This window comes from Saimiri boliviensis, chromosome 13 (assembly GCF_048565385.1).
Source record: "Saimiri boliviensis isolate mSaiBol1 chromosome 13, mSaiBol1.pri, whole genome shotgun sequence".
In the NCBI taxonomy this organism is placed as follows: domain Eukaryota; kingdom Metazoa; phylum Chordata; class Mammalia; order Primates; family Cebidae; genus Saimiri; species Saimiri boliviensis.
Genome location: NC_133461.1, coordinates 107,648,952 through 107,665,596, shown reverse-complemented (window position 1 = coordinate 107,665,596; position 16,645 = coordinate 107,648,952). Strand labels below are relative to the sequence as shown.

At 41.9% G+C, this 16,645-nt stretch overlaps 1 protein-coding gene across 7 annotated transcripts in view; it reads left to right on the top strand.

The window, feature by feature from the left end:
• The window catches only part of MCPH1 (microcephalin 1), a 312,577-nt gene that overhangs the window by 81,664 nt on the left and 214,268 nt on the right, over positions 1–16,645 (top strand). For 6 of the 7 annotated variants that reach the window (XR_012513049.1, XR_012513048.1, XR_012513046.1 and 3 more), the window contains 2 exon segments: positions 3,242–3,279; positions 6,079–6,241. Coding sequence is in view for 3 of the 7 variants with exons in the window: in NM_001279990.1 (NP_001266919.1) it covers positions 3,242–3,279; positions 6,079–6,241 (201 nt within the window). In the remaining 4 variants the exon portion in view is untranslated. 7 annotated transcript variants of the gene reach the window in all.

Below are 16,645 nucleotides of genomic sequence, written 5' to 3'. Positions count from 1 at the left end.
AGACTCCACAGTCCACATGGGGTGTGGGATTGGCAGGGCTGGCAGGGTAGGCTTCCCTTAGGGAGGTCTTCACCAGGAGGAGGTGTGTACAGCAGATCCCTGGATCAGCCGCATTGAGGACTGGGGGTGGTAGGTGGAAGCTCTCCAGGGAAACTAAGCCCTGTTTCTGGTATGAGAAAGTTAAACTTATATTCAAAATAGATTCCAAGGCTATATAAAATTAAGTATTCGCTATAGTGGCATTTCTGCAGTACAAATATACAGACATGCCCAAGGACACAGATAATTTGTAAGCTTCAATTCTAAAATTTTAGGCCGGGCACAGTGGCTCATACCTGTAATCCCAGCACTTTGGGAGGCCAAGGCAGGTGGATCACCTCAAGTCAGGAGTTTGAGACCACCCTGGTCAACACGATGAAACCCATCTCTACTAAAAATACAAAATTTAGCCAGGCATGGTGGTGGTTGCCTGTAAGCTATTTGGGAGGCTATGGCAGGAGAATTGCTTGAACCTGGAAGACGGAGGTTGCAGTGAGCTGAGATCGTGCATTGTACTCTAGCCTGGGCAACAAGAGCAAAACTCCATCTCAAAAAGAAAAAGAAAAAAAATTAGTCATGGGCCAAACATAAACACAAATATAAATTTTTGTGTAGATGTCTGCTTCCTGATGGCATGAAGTACTTAATTGTTTTGAGCCCAAAGTGGAAAAGTAGACAAATAAAAAGTACTAGCAAATCAGATTATTTATCTTTCACTCAACAGAGACAAGATCCCTGTAAGCCAGCAGTCCATGCACAGACATCACCAAATAGTCAGACTATGAAACCAAAAGAAGCTGGCATCAGAAATCAAGTGACTACTCAAAACGATTACAGTCAAATTCTTACCTTGATACCAACAGCCTGGAGAGCAGCATCAAGCTGAAGTCCATGCTGAGTCTCTGGGTCTGAGACTCGGAGGCCCTTCTGTACAGAATGAGTCCCATCCCATCTGAGTCATGGCACCAAAACTCAAAGACGAATTCACCGGACGGTTAGAATCATTCTGTGTTCAGACTGTTGTCATGGGAGGACTTTCATTAATGAGGAATGTCTCAAAGAAAAGGAAGGAGCTTGGAGTTTTGGAGAGGCAAATAAACAAGGAGTTATGAGCAAGTCGTGGGGGAATCCTGAAGGGGATGCAGTGGGCTTGTCTGAGTCACTGGGGAGGAAGGGGGTGTGTCTTATCTTGGACCCTAGGAGCGGGGTGGCCCTTTGCATTCACCATTTCTCAAAATATAAAAGGCTGGGGAGAAGTCTTAAATAAGCCTTTATATTCTAGGAACATAGGGCTCAGGTATAGTTTCAATTTGTCATTGAAAATTACTTTGGTAAAAAAAAAATTGAATACATATGATAGGACAGGTAAATCCAGGTCTCAGGTATAAGGAACTGTGTAGTTTTTCAGCACTTAGTATGTTGATCCTAATACATGTTAGTTTGTGTTTTTGGACTTTTCCAATAATGTTAAACAAGGTTTACTGATTCTCTTTAGGTTTGTGCATTATGACCGTTTCACACTATATAGATTGTACTTGGAGTGTGGGGGTGGGGTTAGCTTACCTTCACTAAAGAGAATAGAGTGACCAAACTTTCTTAGCTTCTTCATGACCATCAGTGAAATGTGAGGCAAAGCAACAGTCACATAGATAAGTGACTACATTAAGAATTGGCTCCTATGCCTGTGTAATTCATACTGTAAAGGTTATTCACAAAACTGCTCATTTCAGTGTTGACTTGCAACAGAATTGTTAATCATGAAGGAAGAGGGTGGAGGTAAAGAGGGCAAAGCCATGGAGAAGCAGCCTGGGATTGTAGAAGTCGCAGCCAAGCAGCCCCTTTTTCTCCTTCCCCTGCACCTCCTGATCCTAGAGATGGAGAATTCTCACACACGGGACCCTACTGGCTTTTTTTGGGCAGTTCCCCATAACCATTTTGGGCTGCTCACGTCACTGGGCCTATGTAGTTCTCACTCAAAGGTGACATTGAAGAGCAAAATCAGGCTTCAAACAGAATCTTACCTGATGATTAGAGAGAGACTTCCTCGTGAAGACCTTGTCTCTAGACCTAACCCAGGTAGTTGTTCCACTTGTGGTGTCAGAAATGGCTAAGAGCTAACAGTAGAATGTTCTGCGTGGCTGGCTAAAAAGACAGGGAAGCCGTCATCTGTTAGCTTATCGGTCACTCCTCTGTGGTCTTCCTTTGAATATCTTTGATTCATGTTGCCTCATTCTTCCTTCTCTACCTTCCCCAAATATGTAGTACACAAACCCCTTCATGTCTGTCACTTTCGTCAACCCTGGGGTCCTTTAAATGTCTTTTGTTCCTTCTCATTTACTTCACATTGACTTTTCAAGACATACTGGTTATACTGCACAGTTAGTTCCATTTGAAGTATCCCATGCAAATTACCAAAGTGTATGAATAATGTGAATTCATTTTCATTTGTATATATGTATATACAAGCATATGCACACACACCCTATAGAGTGAACATTTGGCTGAATATATGACCAAATGGTTAAACGGTAGTCATTTCTAGCTGGTGAAATCACAGGAAATTTGTATTTCTAACTACATATTTCTATAGCATTTAATTTTTTTTTTTGCAATTCGGCCTGCATTTCGTAACATTAGCAAAAAAAAAAAAAAAATAAATATTTTATTTAAAAAATTTTTAATTCCAGTTAGTAGCCAATGTCAACACAACAAATAAGTTCCATTGTCCATGCCCCTGTGTGTGGGGGATTCACTTGACAGGTGCAACAGAAGCACAAGCATTGTTGTGCCCATGAGTCTGAGATGAGAATGAGGTTGCCTAGCAGTCTTGAGAAGAGGGGCTGGCAAGTGTACAAAAGCCCCTTCTTACCTTCTGCACTCTGAAGGCTGTAAAGATGTTGACACACCCAGAGGTCTGCTGGCTAACTGGTAGAACAGATTCCTGGAGGGAAATATTTTTTTGTTTTTTGCTCTTGTACCTCCTATCTGGATTATTTTGGATTGGTTTGGGGATAGTATTTGAGTTTCTATCTCTTGGGCGATTTTTTTCCAGGAATATAAAGTTTTTTTCTTTGATATATGCTTAAATGTTTATCTTTAAGTGATGTAATTTTTCAAAAAACTTATTAAAGTTTATTTCTGTGGGAAAAATATTTTTTCTGTTTTTGACTGTTTTTTGTTCCTTCTCTTTTGAAATCTCTAGCCAACAAGAACATTAGTCATGACAAGCATGCCATCTGAGTAAGTACTTGTTTTGATTTCTGTTCAATATAAAATGTTAACCTTTTCTGTCATACACTCTAATTCTGGGTGCCTTCGGGCAATGTGTCCATCCATCCTGTATCACCTTTACTTTATATAATGAATATCTGAGTTAGAAGATCACTGAAAATTAAACATGTACCAAATGTGAGCGATTTCGCCTTCAAAACTCTGGGGTTGTTTAGGCAGCATTAAGAGGTATGTGCTCTTCTTCACGTTCCTTTGCTTGCTTGATACCAAATAGCTTCATTGAATGTCCAAGAAGGGGAACAATATTGACCAAGACATTTCCCTTAAAGATCTTAAAGCAATACTGCTGCAGAAAGCTTTCCACAGCTGTGTTAAAGTCGCTGTCTGTGCATTCTGTGGAAGGGTTAATAGCTCGTTGGCATGCTCTTATCATCTCCCTTCAACATTTAACACAACAAAGAACATCCAACAAAAATACAGTACTATATTCTTTGCAGCAGATTTCTGAATTCCTGTTTAAAGGGGAAAACCATGTTTTTGATATCAATCGTAGGTTTTAAGGTTTTAAAACATCCATCAAAACACTGGAACATTTCAGTGAAAACCATGCTGCAGAGAGCGCACATTTAGAACACTTTTGGTAGTGGGATCCTTTTCCTGCCTGTGGCTTTAAATAGAAGGATTGATCATTCAAGCACCATGCATTATACAGTGAAAAGGGAGATCACTCAAAATTTTTGTAAATGTATTATAAAATACATTGAACATTATAAAGAGTGCAATACAGAAGTGCATATTGAATATGCATGTAATATTTTTTGACGTTTACATTTTTCCAGAATTATAATAATAACTAGTTATTTTCCAATTCATGATTTTAAAATAAAACTTTTCATTTAGGCCATCTTCTTGTCTTACTGTTTTTTTCTCCACGTAGACTTCTTGTGATGGTTAAGAACAAGACCTGGACATTCTGATTTTATGTGGATTAGCTCTGCCTTGCAGAGACACTCGTTACTTATTGGCAAATCCAGCAAGTAGCTGCCGGCCTCAGGACGGAGTTCTTCTAGGAAGTGTCTAGTTTAGAGGCTTTTATTTTTTGTTTTGTTCTTGTTTTCTTGTATCATTTTGCCTTTTTTTCCAAATTATTTTTCATGATTCAAATATATGCACAGATTCTCTGTTTGAAGTAGTGATGGGGCCCAGATCTTGACTCACGCATCTTTTCTACCCTAAGGTTCTCCAATAATTTAAAAGCGTGACATAATTTAGCCCTTTCATTTTAGAAACAGGTCTTCATATGGACATACTTAAGATCACTAAAGATAAAACTAAGATGGCCGAGTACATTGGTTCATGCCTATAATCCCAGCATTTTGGGGGGGCCAGGTGGGCATATTGCTTGAGCCCAGGAGGCCAAGACCAGCCTGAGCAACATAGCAAAACCTCGTCTCTCCAAAAAATTGCAAAAATTAGCCAGACATGGTGGTGAGTGCCTATAGTCCCAACTACTTGGGAGGATAAGGCAGGAGGATCGCTTGAGCCCAGGAGCTCCAGGATACAGTGAACCCTGATTGTGCCACTGTACTCCAGCCTAGGTAACAGATCAAGATCCTATCTCAAAACAATAAAATAAAACTAAGAAACACCATCATTTGGAAGGAAGAGTGTTAGGGACACTCTATAAACATAGGCAATAACCTCTTCCCTTTGTAATATAATTTTTGGAGAGGAGAGATGTTTATTTCTTAACTTATTGTGTATGTCACAGTGTGGCTTAGAAAGCCTTTCATTGGGAATTTTAAAAGTTTTGTGGGAGCGAGAGAGAAGCAACGTCAGAACAAAGGGCATTAGAAAGGTTGTTATAAAAGGGAAGAAAGAACTCATCTTTGTTTGGTAAGGAAGTTGGATGGAAATGATATTTTTTTTGAAAGGGTACTTTAAGTATTAAGGGAATGACAGAGCAGAAGAGAAGCGGTAATTGTTGTGAGCTTTGTGACAGATAGGTCCTAGATTTGATCTGAGGATTTAATAAAAAGGATCTTTTTTTCCCCTCTTTGTAGAAAAACTATGTATTGATACTCAATAAATATTACATTTTTAAAATAAGATAAGTGAGGATCTTAGTTCTGAGCATGCACCGATAGGTTCAAATAGGCCTGAAAAGCAAATACTTGCCCTAGTGGGAGGAATACTGGTCTGGTGTCAGGGGCCTGGTTTCTGAGACTGGCTCTGTCCCTACCCAGCCCAGCCACTGTGGGAAGCCATCGGCAACCTGTGGACTTGTCTTCTCAGACGTTAAAGTAGAACTGAGATCTGAAGTTTCTTCCCCCAAATTTCTTTTTTTTTTGAGACGGAGTTTCGCTCTTGTTACCCAGGCTGGAGTGCAATGGCGCGATCTCGGCTCACCGCAACCTCCGCCTCCTGGGTTCAGGCAATTCTCTTGCCTCAGCCTCCTGAGTAGCTGGGATTACAGGCACACGCCACCATGCCCAGCTAATTTTTTTGTCTTTTTAGTAGAGACGGGGTTTCACCATGTTGACCAGGATGGTTTCGATCTCTTGACCTCGTGATCCACCCGCCTCAGCCTCCCAAAGTGCTGGGATTACAGGCTTGAGCCACCGAGCCCGGCCTCTTTCCCCAAATTTCAAACCATTGATCGTAAATCCATTAAGACCTAGGCACTATAAGCAAAATCAGTTTAAAATGTTGGCTTTCTAGTTTTATTATTACTAATATTCAGTGTAACTGCCTTGATGTTCATGTGCAAACTCATTCATTTTGTTAATTTTTCCCCCTATTTGCTAGAAAGCAGAACGTCGTCATCCAGGTAGTGGATAAATTGAAAGGCTTTTCGATCGTGCCAGAAGTCTGTGAGACTACGACTCACGTGCTTTCTGGGACGCCTCTTCGTACCCTGAACGTGCTGCTGGGAATTGCGCGTGGCTGCTGGATTCTCTCTTATGATTGGGTAAGCCCTGTTTGTCAACTGCATATCTTAAAACAAGGTGTTTTGATAGAGCGGGTCACCCTGAGGTGCTGACACCAGCATTCAGGCCGGCACGCACCCTTGCGGATCTTCACGTTTTCCTGTGCGCCGGGAACACCGGTCTTCCCTCCTGTTGATCTCCCTCATGGTGCTATCCTTCAACCAGCGCCAAGTCCTGGGGCGACAGGAGGAGGGGGAGGGTCGACGGCAGGAAGTGAGTAGCCTCCGAGATAAAGCAGAAGCAAGATTAGAAAGATGCTGAAAGAAACGCAAAGTACGCGTTCTCACAGTCAAAGAGCTTCCTCTATGTGTAACCAAGAAATACTGTGACCTGTGGTAGTGATGGTTTGCAGAGCCAAAAGAATTCAGCGATTGTTTGTACAGATGGATTTACTTAGGATGAAACATGTTCTTTTAATCCCATTTAGATAGGTTTTATTCTATGCATATCCATCTGTAACATTATTTGCCCTTATTTCTGTATATTAAAGATAGTTTTTAGTTTTTAAAAGTACGTCATTTTCATTAATCATAAAAATCGAAATGATCTGTTATTGGTTCTATTTTTACTTTGATCCTCAGCCTAAGGTTGCTCCAAAGCATTGCTTTCTGATGACAGTAGCCTCATTTGTTACTTGTGTTGCCATTTTGCATCTGTTGCCTCTGTCTTTCCTCTTCCTCTCCCAAGAATGTATTATATTCGTACTCATACTGTGTTCACTTAAACCAGTAGAATTATAACATGCAAAAGCTACACATGTATTTTCAAGAATGGCCGTGGTCTTTTTTCCGTGTTGTAACTGAGTTTAAAGAGATTGGTGCTTTGGATTGTGAAGCAGAAAAGGCTGAAATTCCAAAAGTAAGCACTATTTATTTGCACTGGTGGAAGTTGGGGAATCACCCTACCTAATTATATACTAGTGCTGCTTTATGTTTATTTGGATGCAAGACAGTAGTCCCCTACCTCATCCAGGGATTTGCTTTCTGTGGTTTCAGGTACCATAGTCTGAAAATATTAAATGAGAAATTCCAGAAATGAACAATTTATAAGTCTTTAAATGCATGCTTTTCTGAGTAGCAGGAAGAAATCTCAGTTCATCCTGATTCATTCTGCCTGGGATGTGAATCATCCTTTAGGCACAAGAGTATTGATGCTGACAGCTTCGATATGCCAGAGAGAAGCTCCAAGGTGCTTTCTTTAAGTGAAATGAAAAATTTTTTTCTTTAAGTAAAAGAAAAATGGTATGCTGATGTAGCTAAGATGTATGGGAAAAATGACTCTTGGACTCATGAAATTGTGAAGAAAGAGAAAAAATGCACATAATATATGTAGGGTTCAGAACTATCCACAGTTGCAGGCATCCCTCAGGGGGTCATGGACCGTAGCCCCTTTGGATAGGATGGACTACTGTTTTTCATAACTCTAGCATCAGTAAATGAGCTCTGTGTTTTATTTTCTCCAATTCAGATTGTCTCTGTATCTTCATCTGACTCCGGTTCCTTACCTCAGGTTTCAGAGGAAAAAATGTTCTTACAATGACCTGTGTCTGTCCAGGATTCTTTACCCGACTTATTCTTCTGGGACTTTGAGCAGTCCATACAGGTCAGACGTGAGGACTGACTGCATTTTCTGTTGATACGCATAGAGACCCTGGTGCCCCGCATGTCTCTGCTCAGTGTCCTGCCAGTACTCTCTGACCAATCGGATATAGAAACAGAACTGGGTGAAAATTTAAGTGATTGTATCTCTTCTGGGATTACCTGATATGAGAAAAGTGGGCCTTCAAATGCGTTAATAAACTTCTGCTCTTCAGTCTAGACTCCTTGCCCGAAGGGAAGAACCGGGGGCAGTCAGACACGTAAGTGAATGAAGGGGGTACAAGGTAATCAGACAAAAAATGTAATAAAAGGCCTGTAAGTTAGAAAGGAAGAAATGAACCTATCTATTTATAAACCACATGATCTTCTATGTAGTCAGTCACAAGAAATCTACAGAACAGCAATTAGAGCTGCGAACTGAGTTGAGCAAGTCATCAGGATGCAAGGATTCCATTGAGGCTTCAGTATAAAGCTAATAAAATAAATGCAGGATCTGTATGCTGAAAACTACAAAATGCTGATTTTAAAGATCAAAGAACTAAGCATATTAAAAGACATAAAATGTTCATGGATTGGGAGACACAGTACAGTGAACATGTCACTCCTCCCCAAAATGATTTATAGATTTCACACAATCCCAATCAAAATCTCAGCAGAATCTTTCAAGATATAGACATGCTGGTTCTAAAATTTATGTGGAGATGTTAAGGAGCCAGAATAGCTAAAACAACTTAGAAAGAAAAGAACAAGGAGGAGGACTGTCACTACCTGGTTTTGGGGCATCCTTTCAAGCTATGGTCATCCAGCAGTGTGGTATCAGTAGACACACAGAACAGATAGAGAATCCAGAAATCAACCCCAGAAATTTATCCCATAGATTTTGACAAAGCATGAGGCAATTCAGTGGAGAAATTCAGTCTTTTCAACAAGTGATGCTGGAGCAGTTGGACACATACAAGTAAGAAAAGGAACCTTTCCACCACTTTGAGTGGATCACCTGACGTCAGGTATTTGAGACCAGCCTGGCCAACATGATGAAACCCCATCTCTACCAAAAATACAAAAACCAGCTGGGTGTGGTGGCACCTACCTGTAACCTCAGTTACTCAGGAGGCTGAGTGAGGCACAAGCATCACTTGAACTGGTAAGGGGGAGGTTGCAGTGAGTCAGTTCTATGCCACTGCACTCCAGCCTCGGTGACAGAGAGATACTCTGTCTGAAAAGAAAAAAATTTTAAAAAGGAATCTCATTCTATACCTTACATGGGCCACAAAAATTACCTCCAAAAGGATCATAGACGAAATGTAAAGGTGTAAAAATTCAATAAGTAAACATACAAGAAAAATAGTCTTGGCATAGGCAAAGAGTTCTTAGGTACATGAAAGACATGATCAATAACAGAAAACCTTGATACATTAGAGTTCATCAAAATTGAAAGAGTTTGCTCTGTGAAAGATATTACGAATAGATCAGGAGAAAACATTTGCAAATCTTATATTTGACAAAAGATTTATATCTAGAACATATAAAAAAAACTCTCAAAACTGAACAATAAGAAAACAACAGCCCAAACAAAAATTGGCGAAGAAAAGATTTGAATAGACATTTTACTGAGGACACGCAAATGGCAAGTAAGCACCTCAAAAGTTGCTCATCATTATTGCTCACTTCAGAAATACAGTGGGATCCACTGCATATCCATTAGAATGGCTAAAATAAAAAATAACAGTCGCACTCTAGCTCGGAGCCAGGGCAGCTGAACAGCTGCTGGTGTGAGTGGGAAGTGGTCCAGCCATGCTGAGAAAGTTTGGCAGTTCACAGAAAGCTAAATGTCCACTCAGCAGTCCCACTCCCAGATATTTGCCCCAGAGAAATGAAAGCTTGTGTTCACACAGAGTCTGTATGTGAATGTTTGTAGCAGCCTTACTTATCATCACCTAGGCCTGGAAACAGCACAGCTGTCCCTCCAGTGGGTGAATGGATCAACCAGCTGGACCATCCATACTGTGGAGTACAACTCAGGAATCGAAAGGAATGGTGATCCGTGCAGCGGCTTGCATGACTGTCAAGGGCATCATGCCAAGTTGAATAGGTGGTCTCAGAAGGTCACATACTGTGTAAGGCCATTTCTTTATCATTCTGGACAAGGCAACACTATAGAAAGTGAAGGAGAACAGATGAGTGGTTGCCATGCATTAAGGTGGGAGTTGTGCCTGCCTCTGCAAAGCAATAGAAGCTGTCACATCTTTGGGGCATCGGAATTGTGCTGTGTTCTGATAGTGGCAGTGGTTACAGAATCTGTGCATGTGTTAAAATGCAGAGAACTATACACACACATGCACACACGAGTAAATTTTATTGTTTATAAATTTAAATTAAAAAGTATATCTAATGTGCTTTCTAAATGGAGATGTTTGAGTGCTGCTGGTAGAGCCTGGCTAGTGCCTTGCTTTCAGAACTAGGTTTCCTTCTGCTTGCTCAGCAGCTTACGGGCTCCTCTACTGCTGCCTCTACCCCTACACTTCCCATCAGCAGTGAAGCTTCATCCCGGATGGACTCTTGCTCTGTTGCCAGGCTGGAGTGCAGTGGCATGACCTCGGCGCACTGCAACCTCTGCCTCCCAGGTTCAAGCTATTCTTCTGCCTCAGCCTCCTGGGTGGCTGGGACTACAGGCACGTACCACCATGCCCAGCTATTTTTTTAATTTTTAGTAGAGACGCAGTTTCACCATGTTGCCCAGGATGGTCTTGATCTCTTGACCTTGTGATCCACCAGCCTTGGCCTCCCAAAGTGCTGGGGTTACAGGCATGTACCACTGCACCTAGCCAGCTCTTATAGCTTAAAAAAATGAAAAGAATTTTAAAAAGTAACTTTCCCTAAATTGCTCTTTGCCCTCTGTTCTACCTTTTTCCCCCTTGTTCATGGCAAGATGTCACAAATGTGTGTCCGTATTGCCTTACTGATGATGTCGCTATTTGTGAATAGTGTCAACTCTTGGGCAAAGGCCCAGGTGTCCTGAGGCTTAAGGTGAAATATCTGTGTGATTACAAGATAACCACGATGGCTGTCAGATGCCCCCTCTCACTGGCACAACAGGAGTATTGATGTTCATAAGTTGCTCCTGACTCGCACCCTCAAAAAGTTTAGAAACAAGCTGAGTCACTTTCTCTGTTCTTCTCAGGCTCAGAAAGATAAAGATGACTGCTGCTTCTTGCATGGCCCCCTCCTTTAACTTTTAAATAAATTCAGTAGCACAAACATAAGAAATGTGAGAGGGGATAGTTGCCACCACTGTTGACAAAGCCATTCTACATAATTTTTAAAGCATAGCACCCAATTTAATATTTATCTACATCTTGCCTATAACTTCAGGTATAAACTTCACAGTTCCAATTTCTTTTAGGGTCAAGATTTGGAGTATCCATATCATATATTATTCATATTATATACATTGACTTTGTGTAAAACGAATCTCTCTCTTTCTCTCTCTCTCTCTCTCTTTCTTTCTCTCTCTCTCTCTCCCTCCGTCCCTCCCTCCCTCCCTCCCTCCCTCCCCCTCCTCTCTTCTCCTCTCCCTCCCTCACTCCCTGTCTCTCTGGCGGTCTCTTTCTCCTCCTCCTTCTAACCCTGTCTCCAACGCAATTGGGGGATTCTTAAAATATTCTCTTTGGCTAGCAATATAAACTTGCCTCCAAGAAAAACATTACTGAGCATGTTTTGATTTCAGGGTTTGTGTGGTATTCTCTGGAAATTTCTTGTAAAGGAGAGTTGTAGCAGTTCCTTCAGAATTAGATGGTTGTATGTGGCCCAGCTAGTCATATCAAAAACTGTGGCGATTTTTATAACAAAATGCCGTTTGAATTTTGGCTTTTTTTTTTTTTTTGAGAGGTTTACTGGCAATTTTTCCATGTTTACAGTAGTTCACACCTCTCATGTTAGCTCTACTGTTTTCAGGAAAGAGAATAATTTATGTTTTTCCTCCTTCATGACTGAATTGTCTGGCAGATACATGGAAATAGCAAACCGTGCCAGGGGTTCCCGAGCTTCCTATTTATGGGAGACAGGAAGTAACACAACAGAAAAATAAAGAAATTAGTTTGACCGCCGTGTCCCTCTAGACTCACGTTGTTTTGTGTCGTTCAAGCATAGCGCGGTTCGAACTTTTAAATACTCTTTTTCCCACTCTAACTTAATTCGGTGTTTCCTGCATTTTCCTGTGACTTTCCCACAGCTCTCCTTTCCCTCAAAGCCTCGCTGTGGCTGCTGAAAGACAAGCCGCGTGTCCTGTGCTCCAGTCTTCCCCTTCTTTAGCTGCCACTCCGCGTCACGCGTCACCCTGTCCGGCGCTGTGAGGAACGATGCAGCCTCTATGCAGATTTTAAGATGCTGATTCTGAATAGCTTATGAAAAGGATCTGATAATAGAGATTTAAAGCTAATTCACTTGTAAATACAAGTGTAGGACTTCAAAGCTAAATCAGCTTTACAACAAAATGTGAAGGCCATTAACGATCAACAAATAATCTGTATTTTCTTAATCAGAAATGATGTCATCATGAGTCTGTTTTCTTGAGATCGTGTGATCCACATTGAACTTAGCAAGCAGTGAGTCAGATGAGACATGTTTTTATTGGTGGTAAGCATAGAATCAATGAAGTATTAGATAACACGTGAAGTTCACTCAGTTCATGCCTCTCATTTTACATTAAAGAAATGCTGAGTCGCTCTCCCAAAGTTATAACTCATGGTAGAACCTCAGTTTTCCACTGGTGTTAGTACATCACCCTGCATTGCCACGTCTGTTCAAAAGGGATCATCCTGAGAAACCATTCTTTTTCACCTTAAGTGGGCAGATTAACTTCACAATTCACGTTCAGACTAATTTTCAGGCAGACTGTCCTTGATGTGTCACATTGACAGCGAGTTTCTGAGCGTTCCCTTCAGTTCTCTCTGGCAGACATTTATTGCCCACCATTGCAAGCTGACCAGGATCTCAGGCCTGGGTCTCTGAACTTTCACAGCTTGATTTCAGAGTCCTTTTTATCCTGCCACAGATGATACCTTGGCAACGGACTTTATACTTGACAGAGTATTTTCCCATGCACTGTCTCACTGGTTTTTGACAGAACATTTTTGCAGCCGAGGACCTTGCAAAATAATAAACCGTGAGTTTAGCGATGGAGACTCTGGGCAAAAATAGCTTGTCTGACTTGAATGTGAATCTTAGAAACAGGTCTCTGTCAAGGCGTTGTTTTAAGGCAGTGACTATGAACAGTTATCTCCAGGAATCTAATTTATGCATTTTCCTGATTAATGGGTTCTGGTTTTGCCCAGACATAGAACCCACCAAGGTTCTCCTCTGCTTTCACTGAGGTGTTTCCTGGACAGTGCCCGAGCTCATTCTCTGCAGAGGCTCCTGCAGGCTGCTGCACGTGGCCACTGGGAACAGCGGAGGCAGGCACTGCAGTCTGGGTCCGCCATCCCCCTGTCTGTTGCTCCTGGCAAGTCCTCAATGTTCATATTTCCCAGGTTGCAGCCGCCGTACTTCCCAGGACCATAATCTCTTGATTGATGACAGATACTGAAAAGTGATTCATTTTGAAAATTCAGGGCTTTGGTGCTGCCCTCCAGGAGGACATTGGAAAAAATGTGGACAAGACTGTGGGTGCTAGGAATGACAGATGGTGGAGACTGAAAGAATCAGAGTGATTTTTTTTTTTTTTTAGTATGCGATGACTGTGGAGTCACCTTGAGATGCAACCACAGACTTTATTAGAAATAAACTTTGATCATACAAAAAATCAGCTGGGCATGGTGTTGCGTGCCTGTAATCCCAGCTACTCAGGAGGCTGAGGCAGGAGAATTGCCTGAACCCAGGAGGCGGAGGTTGCGGTGAGCCGAGATCGCGCCATTGCACTCCAGCCTGGGTAACAAGAGCGAAACTCCGTCTCAAAAAATAAAAAAGAAATAAACTTTGATCATCATTTTCGTATTGTTAATATTTTTCTTTAATGTTCTAAAGGTGCTAGAAAGAATCTACTTAATGTACCTGGCATGGAAAAGCCAGTGGCTGGGTCTTAAGGCTGCACTTTGAAAGAAAGAGGAATACCTGAGGCACAGGGATTAAGGAGGACAGGTGGTGGAGAAGGCTTTAGGGACCCGGCATGGCTGTGTCCATCATGACAAGGGATGTGGAAGCCACAGGAGTATTTTAACCACAGAGTGGCAGCTTTTGTCTCTCCGGCCTCTCAGCAAAGAATGGATTGCAGGGAGGTAGGAACAGAGTGAGTGGCAGGAGGCAACTAAGATCGTCTGGTGAAGAAATGACTGTCTGCGGCGGTGTCTGGAGGAGGGGTCGTTAGCTGGGGAGGCAGAGCAGGGTGCGCTTCCTAGGAAGAGCTAGTGGAATTCGTAACATGAGGTGTGTGGGAATGGAGAGGTCCAGAAGACTCCCACCTACATTTTTTTTTTTTTTTGCTGGGGCAACTAAGTATAGGTAATGGTGCCATTTGCTGAGTTAGAGAATTCTTGGAGAGAAAATTGTGTGCAGAGTTTGGGGTACAATACAAAATTGATGTAGGCGTATTGAGTCTGAGATTCCTGCTAGACATTCAAAATAGAGATATCACATATCAGATTATAGATATGTACCTACGTTGCGAGACAAGGTTGGGGCTGTAACTATTCATTCCAGCCATGGTAGCTGGGAGGGAGTATAGAATAGAGAATAAAGTGCGTTTGAGCTGGAGCTCTGGGCTGTGCCGCCATGCAGAAGTCAGGAAAGAGGAGGAGGAGGCAGGGGGAGCCAGGAGGAGCCAGCTAGCAACTTGGAGGAGACACCAGGGGAACCTGGCATCAGTCAGAAGGGGGACTTTTTCCAGAAGGAAGGATGCTGAGTGCTGCCTGAAGGTGAATAGGATGAGACAGAAGCCACTGTTCGATTTCATCAGGTGGATGTTGTCAGAGACCTTGAAAAAAAGTAGGTTGAATCCAGTGACTAAAATAGTTGAAGAGTCAGTGGTACCTCAAGTGGTGGAAGCAACAGTGTAGAGTTATTCCTGGATGCATTTCTGCAGCTGCATCCAAGAGACTGGTTGGCAGCGGACAGGGCACTGTGAAGTGTGACTCCAGCCTTCTCATGTTGCCTACTGCAATACAGATTATCCTCCTGGTGCTTGGCGATGTGGCTGCATTATGCTGAGTTGAGTGTGGTCTTGGGAAGCATCTGAATCTGTTGGCTGAGTTATCAGGGAAAATAAAGTAAACTAAGATTATATATATGAATGGAAAAGTTGCTGTATTTGGCAAATACTTTAAATGGATAAGGCTAAAAACCAACAAGTCGAGAGGGTACTTGTTGCCACCCATCCTTTTCCAAATGATGGCCTTCAGGGATCACACTTTGTCTTTACTTTTCTACGAACTTAGATCAACCACAAAGTAGCACAGGTCTTCCCTGTAGACCGCGGTTCTCCCGCCTTTGCTTTATGACTGAAACTTTTGAACCTGAACTTGGTCCATGCTGAACTGCAGCACAAATTCCAAGCTTTGGCCATACATAAAAGTGGAAACTTGGCAGTGTTCCACCAGGCATCTGGAGTTTCACGTTTGTTTCTGACATCGCAATCAGGAAGTTCTCGCTGTAAATAGTAAAGAACAGCACAGAATACCTTAACTTCAGGTATTCATTGGAAAATTCAACCATGGTTTGATTTTATCTGTAACTTCAAAAGCTGTCTTCAGCTGTCCATCATTTAGGTGTCATTTAGATGTCCCTCAGGGACGTTGGGGGCATTGTTAACCGTCTATTCTTTCAAAGCTTTTTTTTTTTTTTTTTTTTTTTTTTGAGACAGAGTCGTGCCCTGACACCCAGGCTGGAGTGCAATGGCACAGTCTCGGCTCACTGCCACCTCCGCCTCCCGGGTTCAAGCAATTCTCTTGCCTTAGTCTTCTGAGTAGCTGGGATTACAGGTGCACACCACGACACCTGGCTAATTTTATTGTATCTTTAGTAGAAACAGGGTTTCACCATGTTGGCCAGGCTGGTCTCAAACTTCTGAGCTCGTGATCCACCTGCCTCGGCCTTCCAAAGTGCTGGGATTGCAGGCATGAGCCACCACACTTGGCCATTTTTGTATTTTTAGTAGAGACGGGGTTTCGCCATGTAGGTCAGGTTGGTCTCGAACTCCTGACCTCGTGATCTGCCCATCTTGGCCTCCCAAAGTACTGGGATTACAGGTGTGAGCCTCCATGCCTGGCCTCTTTTCAAGGCTTCTAAACTCTATCCCCAAGTTAAAATAGTTTGCCAAGGAACGTATTTCTTCTGTTACAGTCTCAAAGTACCCTCTGTGAATTTGGTTTTAGGGGCAGCGTTAGCTTTTGAAGAGAGCTGATGTAACAAATACTAGATTTTAGAAAATTGTTGTACTTCTATTTCAAAGCTATAATTGACAACATGGTACAGTTTGCTACCTGATACTTTTGATGTATGATGCACCTAATGCATTTCTCCTAAAATTCATTTCCACTGAATTTAATAGAAATTCCAAATGAAAAGAATTTCATAGGAAAATTTCATACAGAAAATTTGTTAGGCTTTCCTTAACCAGAGAAAAAGAAATATGTAAGGCAGTTTTGCCAGCTAAAGTAACAGCTTGCCATAGGTTCATAATAGATCTATTTTTTAGTTCTTTTTCATGGGTTCTTGTTTCTGAAAGAAGGTTTCTCTGCCAGTTTTTTTTTTTGTTTTTTTTTTTTTTTTAGATAGACTTTCTCTCTTTCGCCAGGC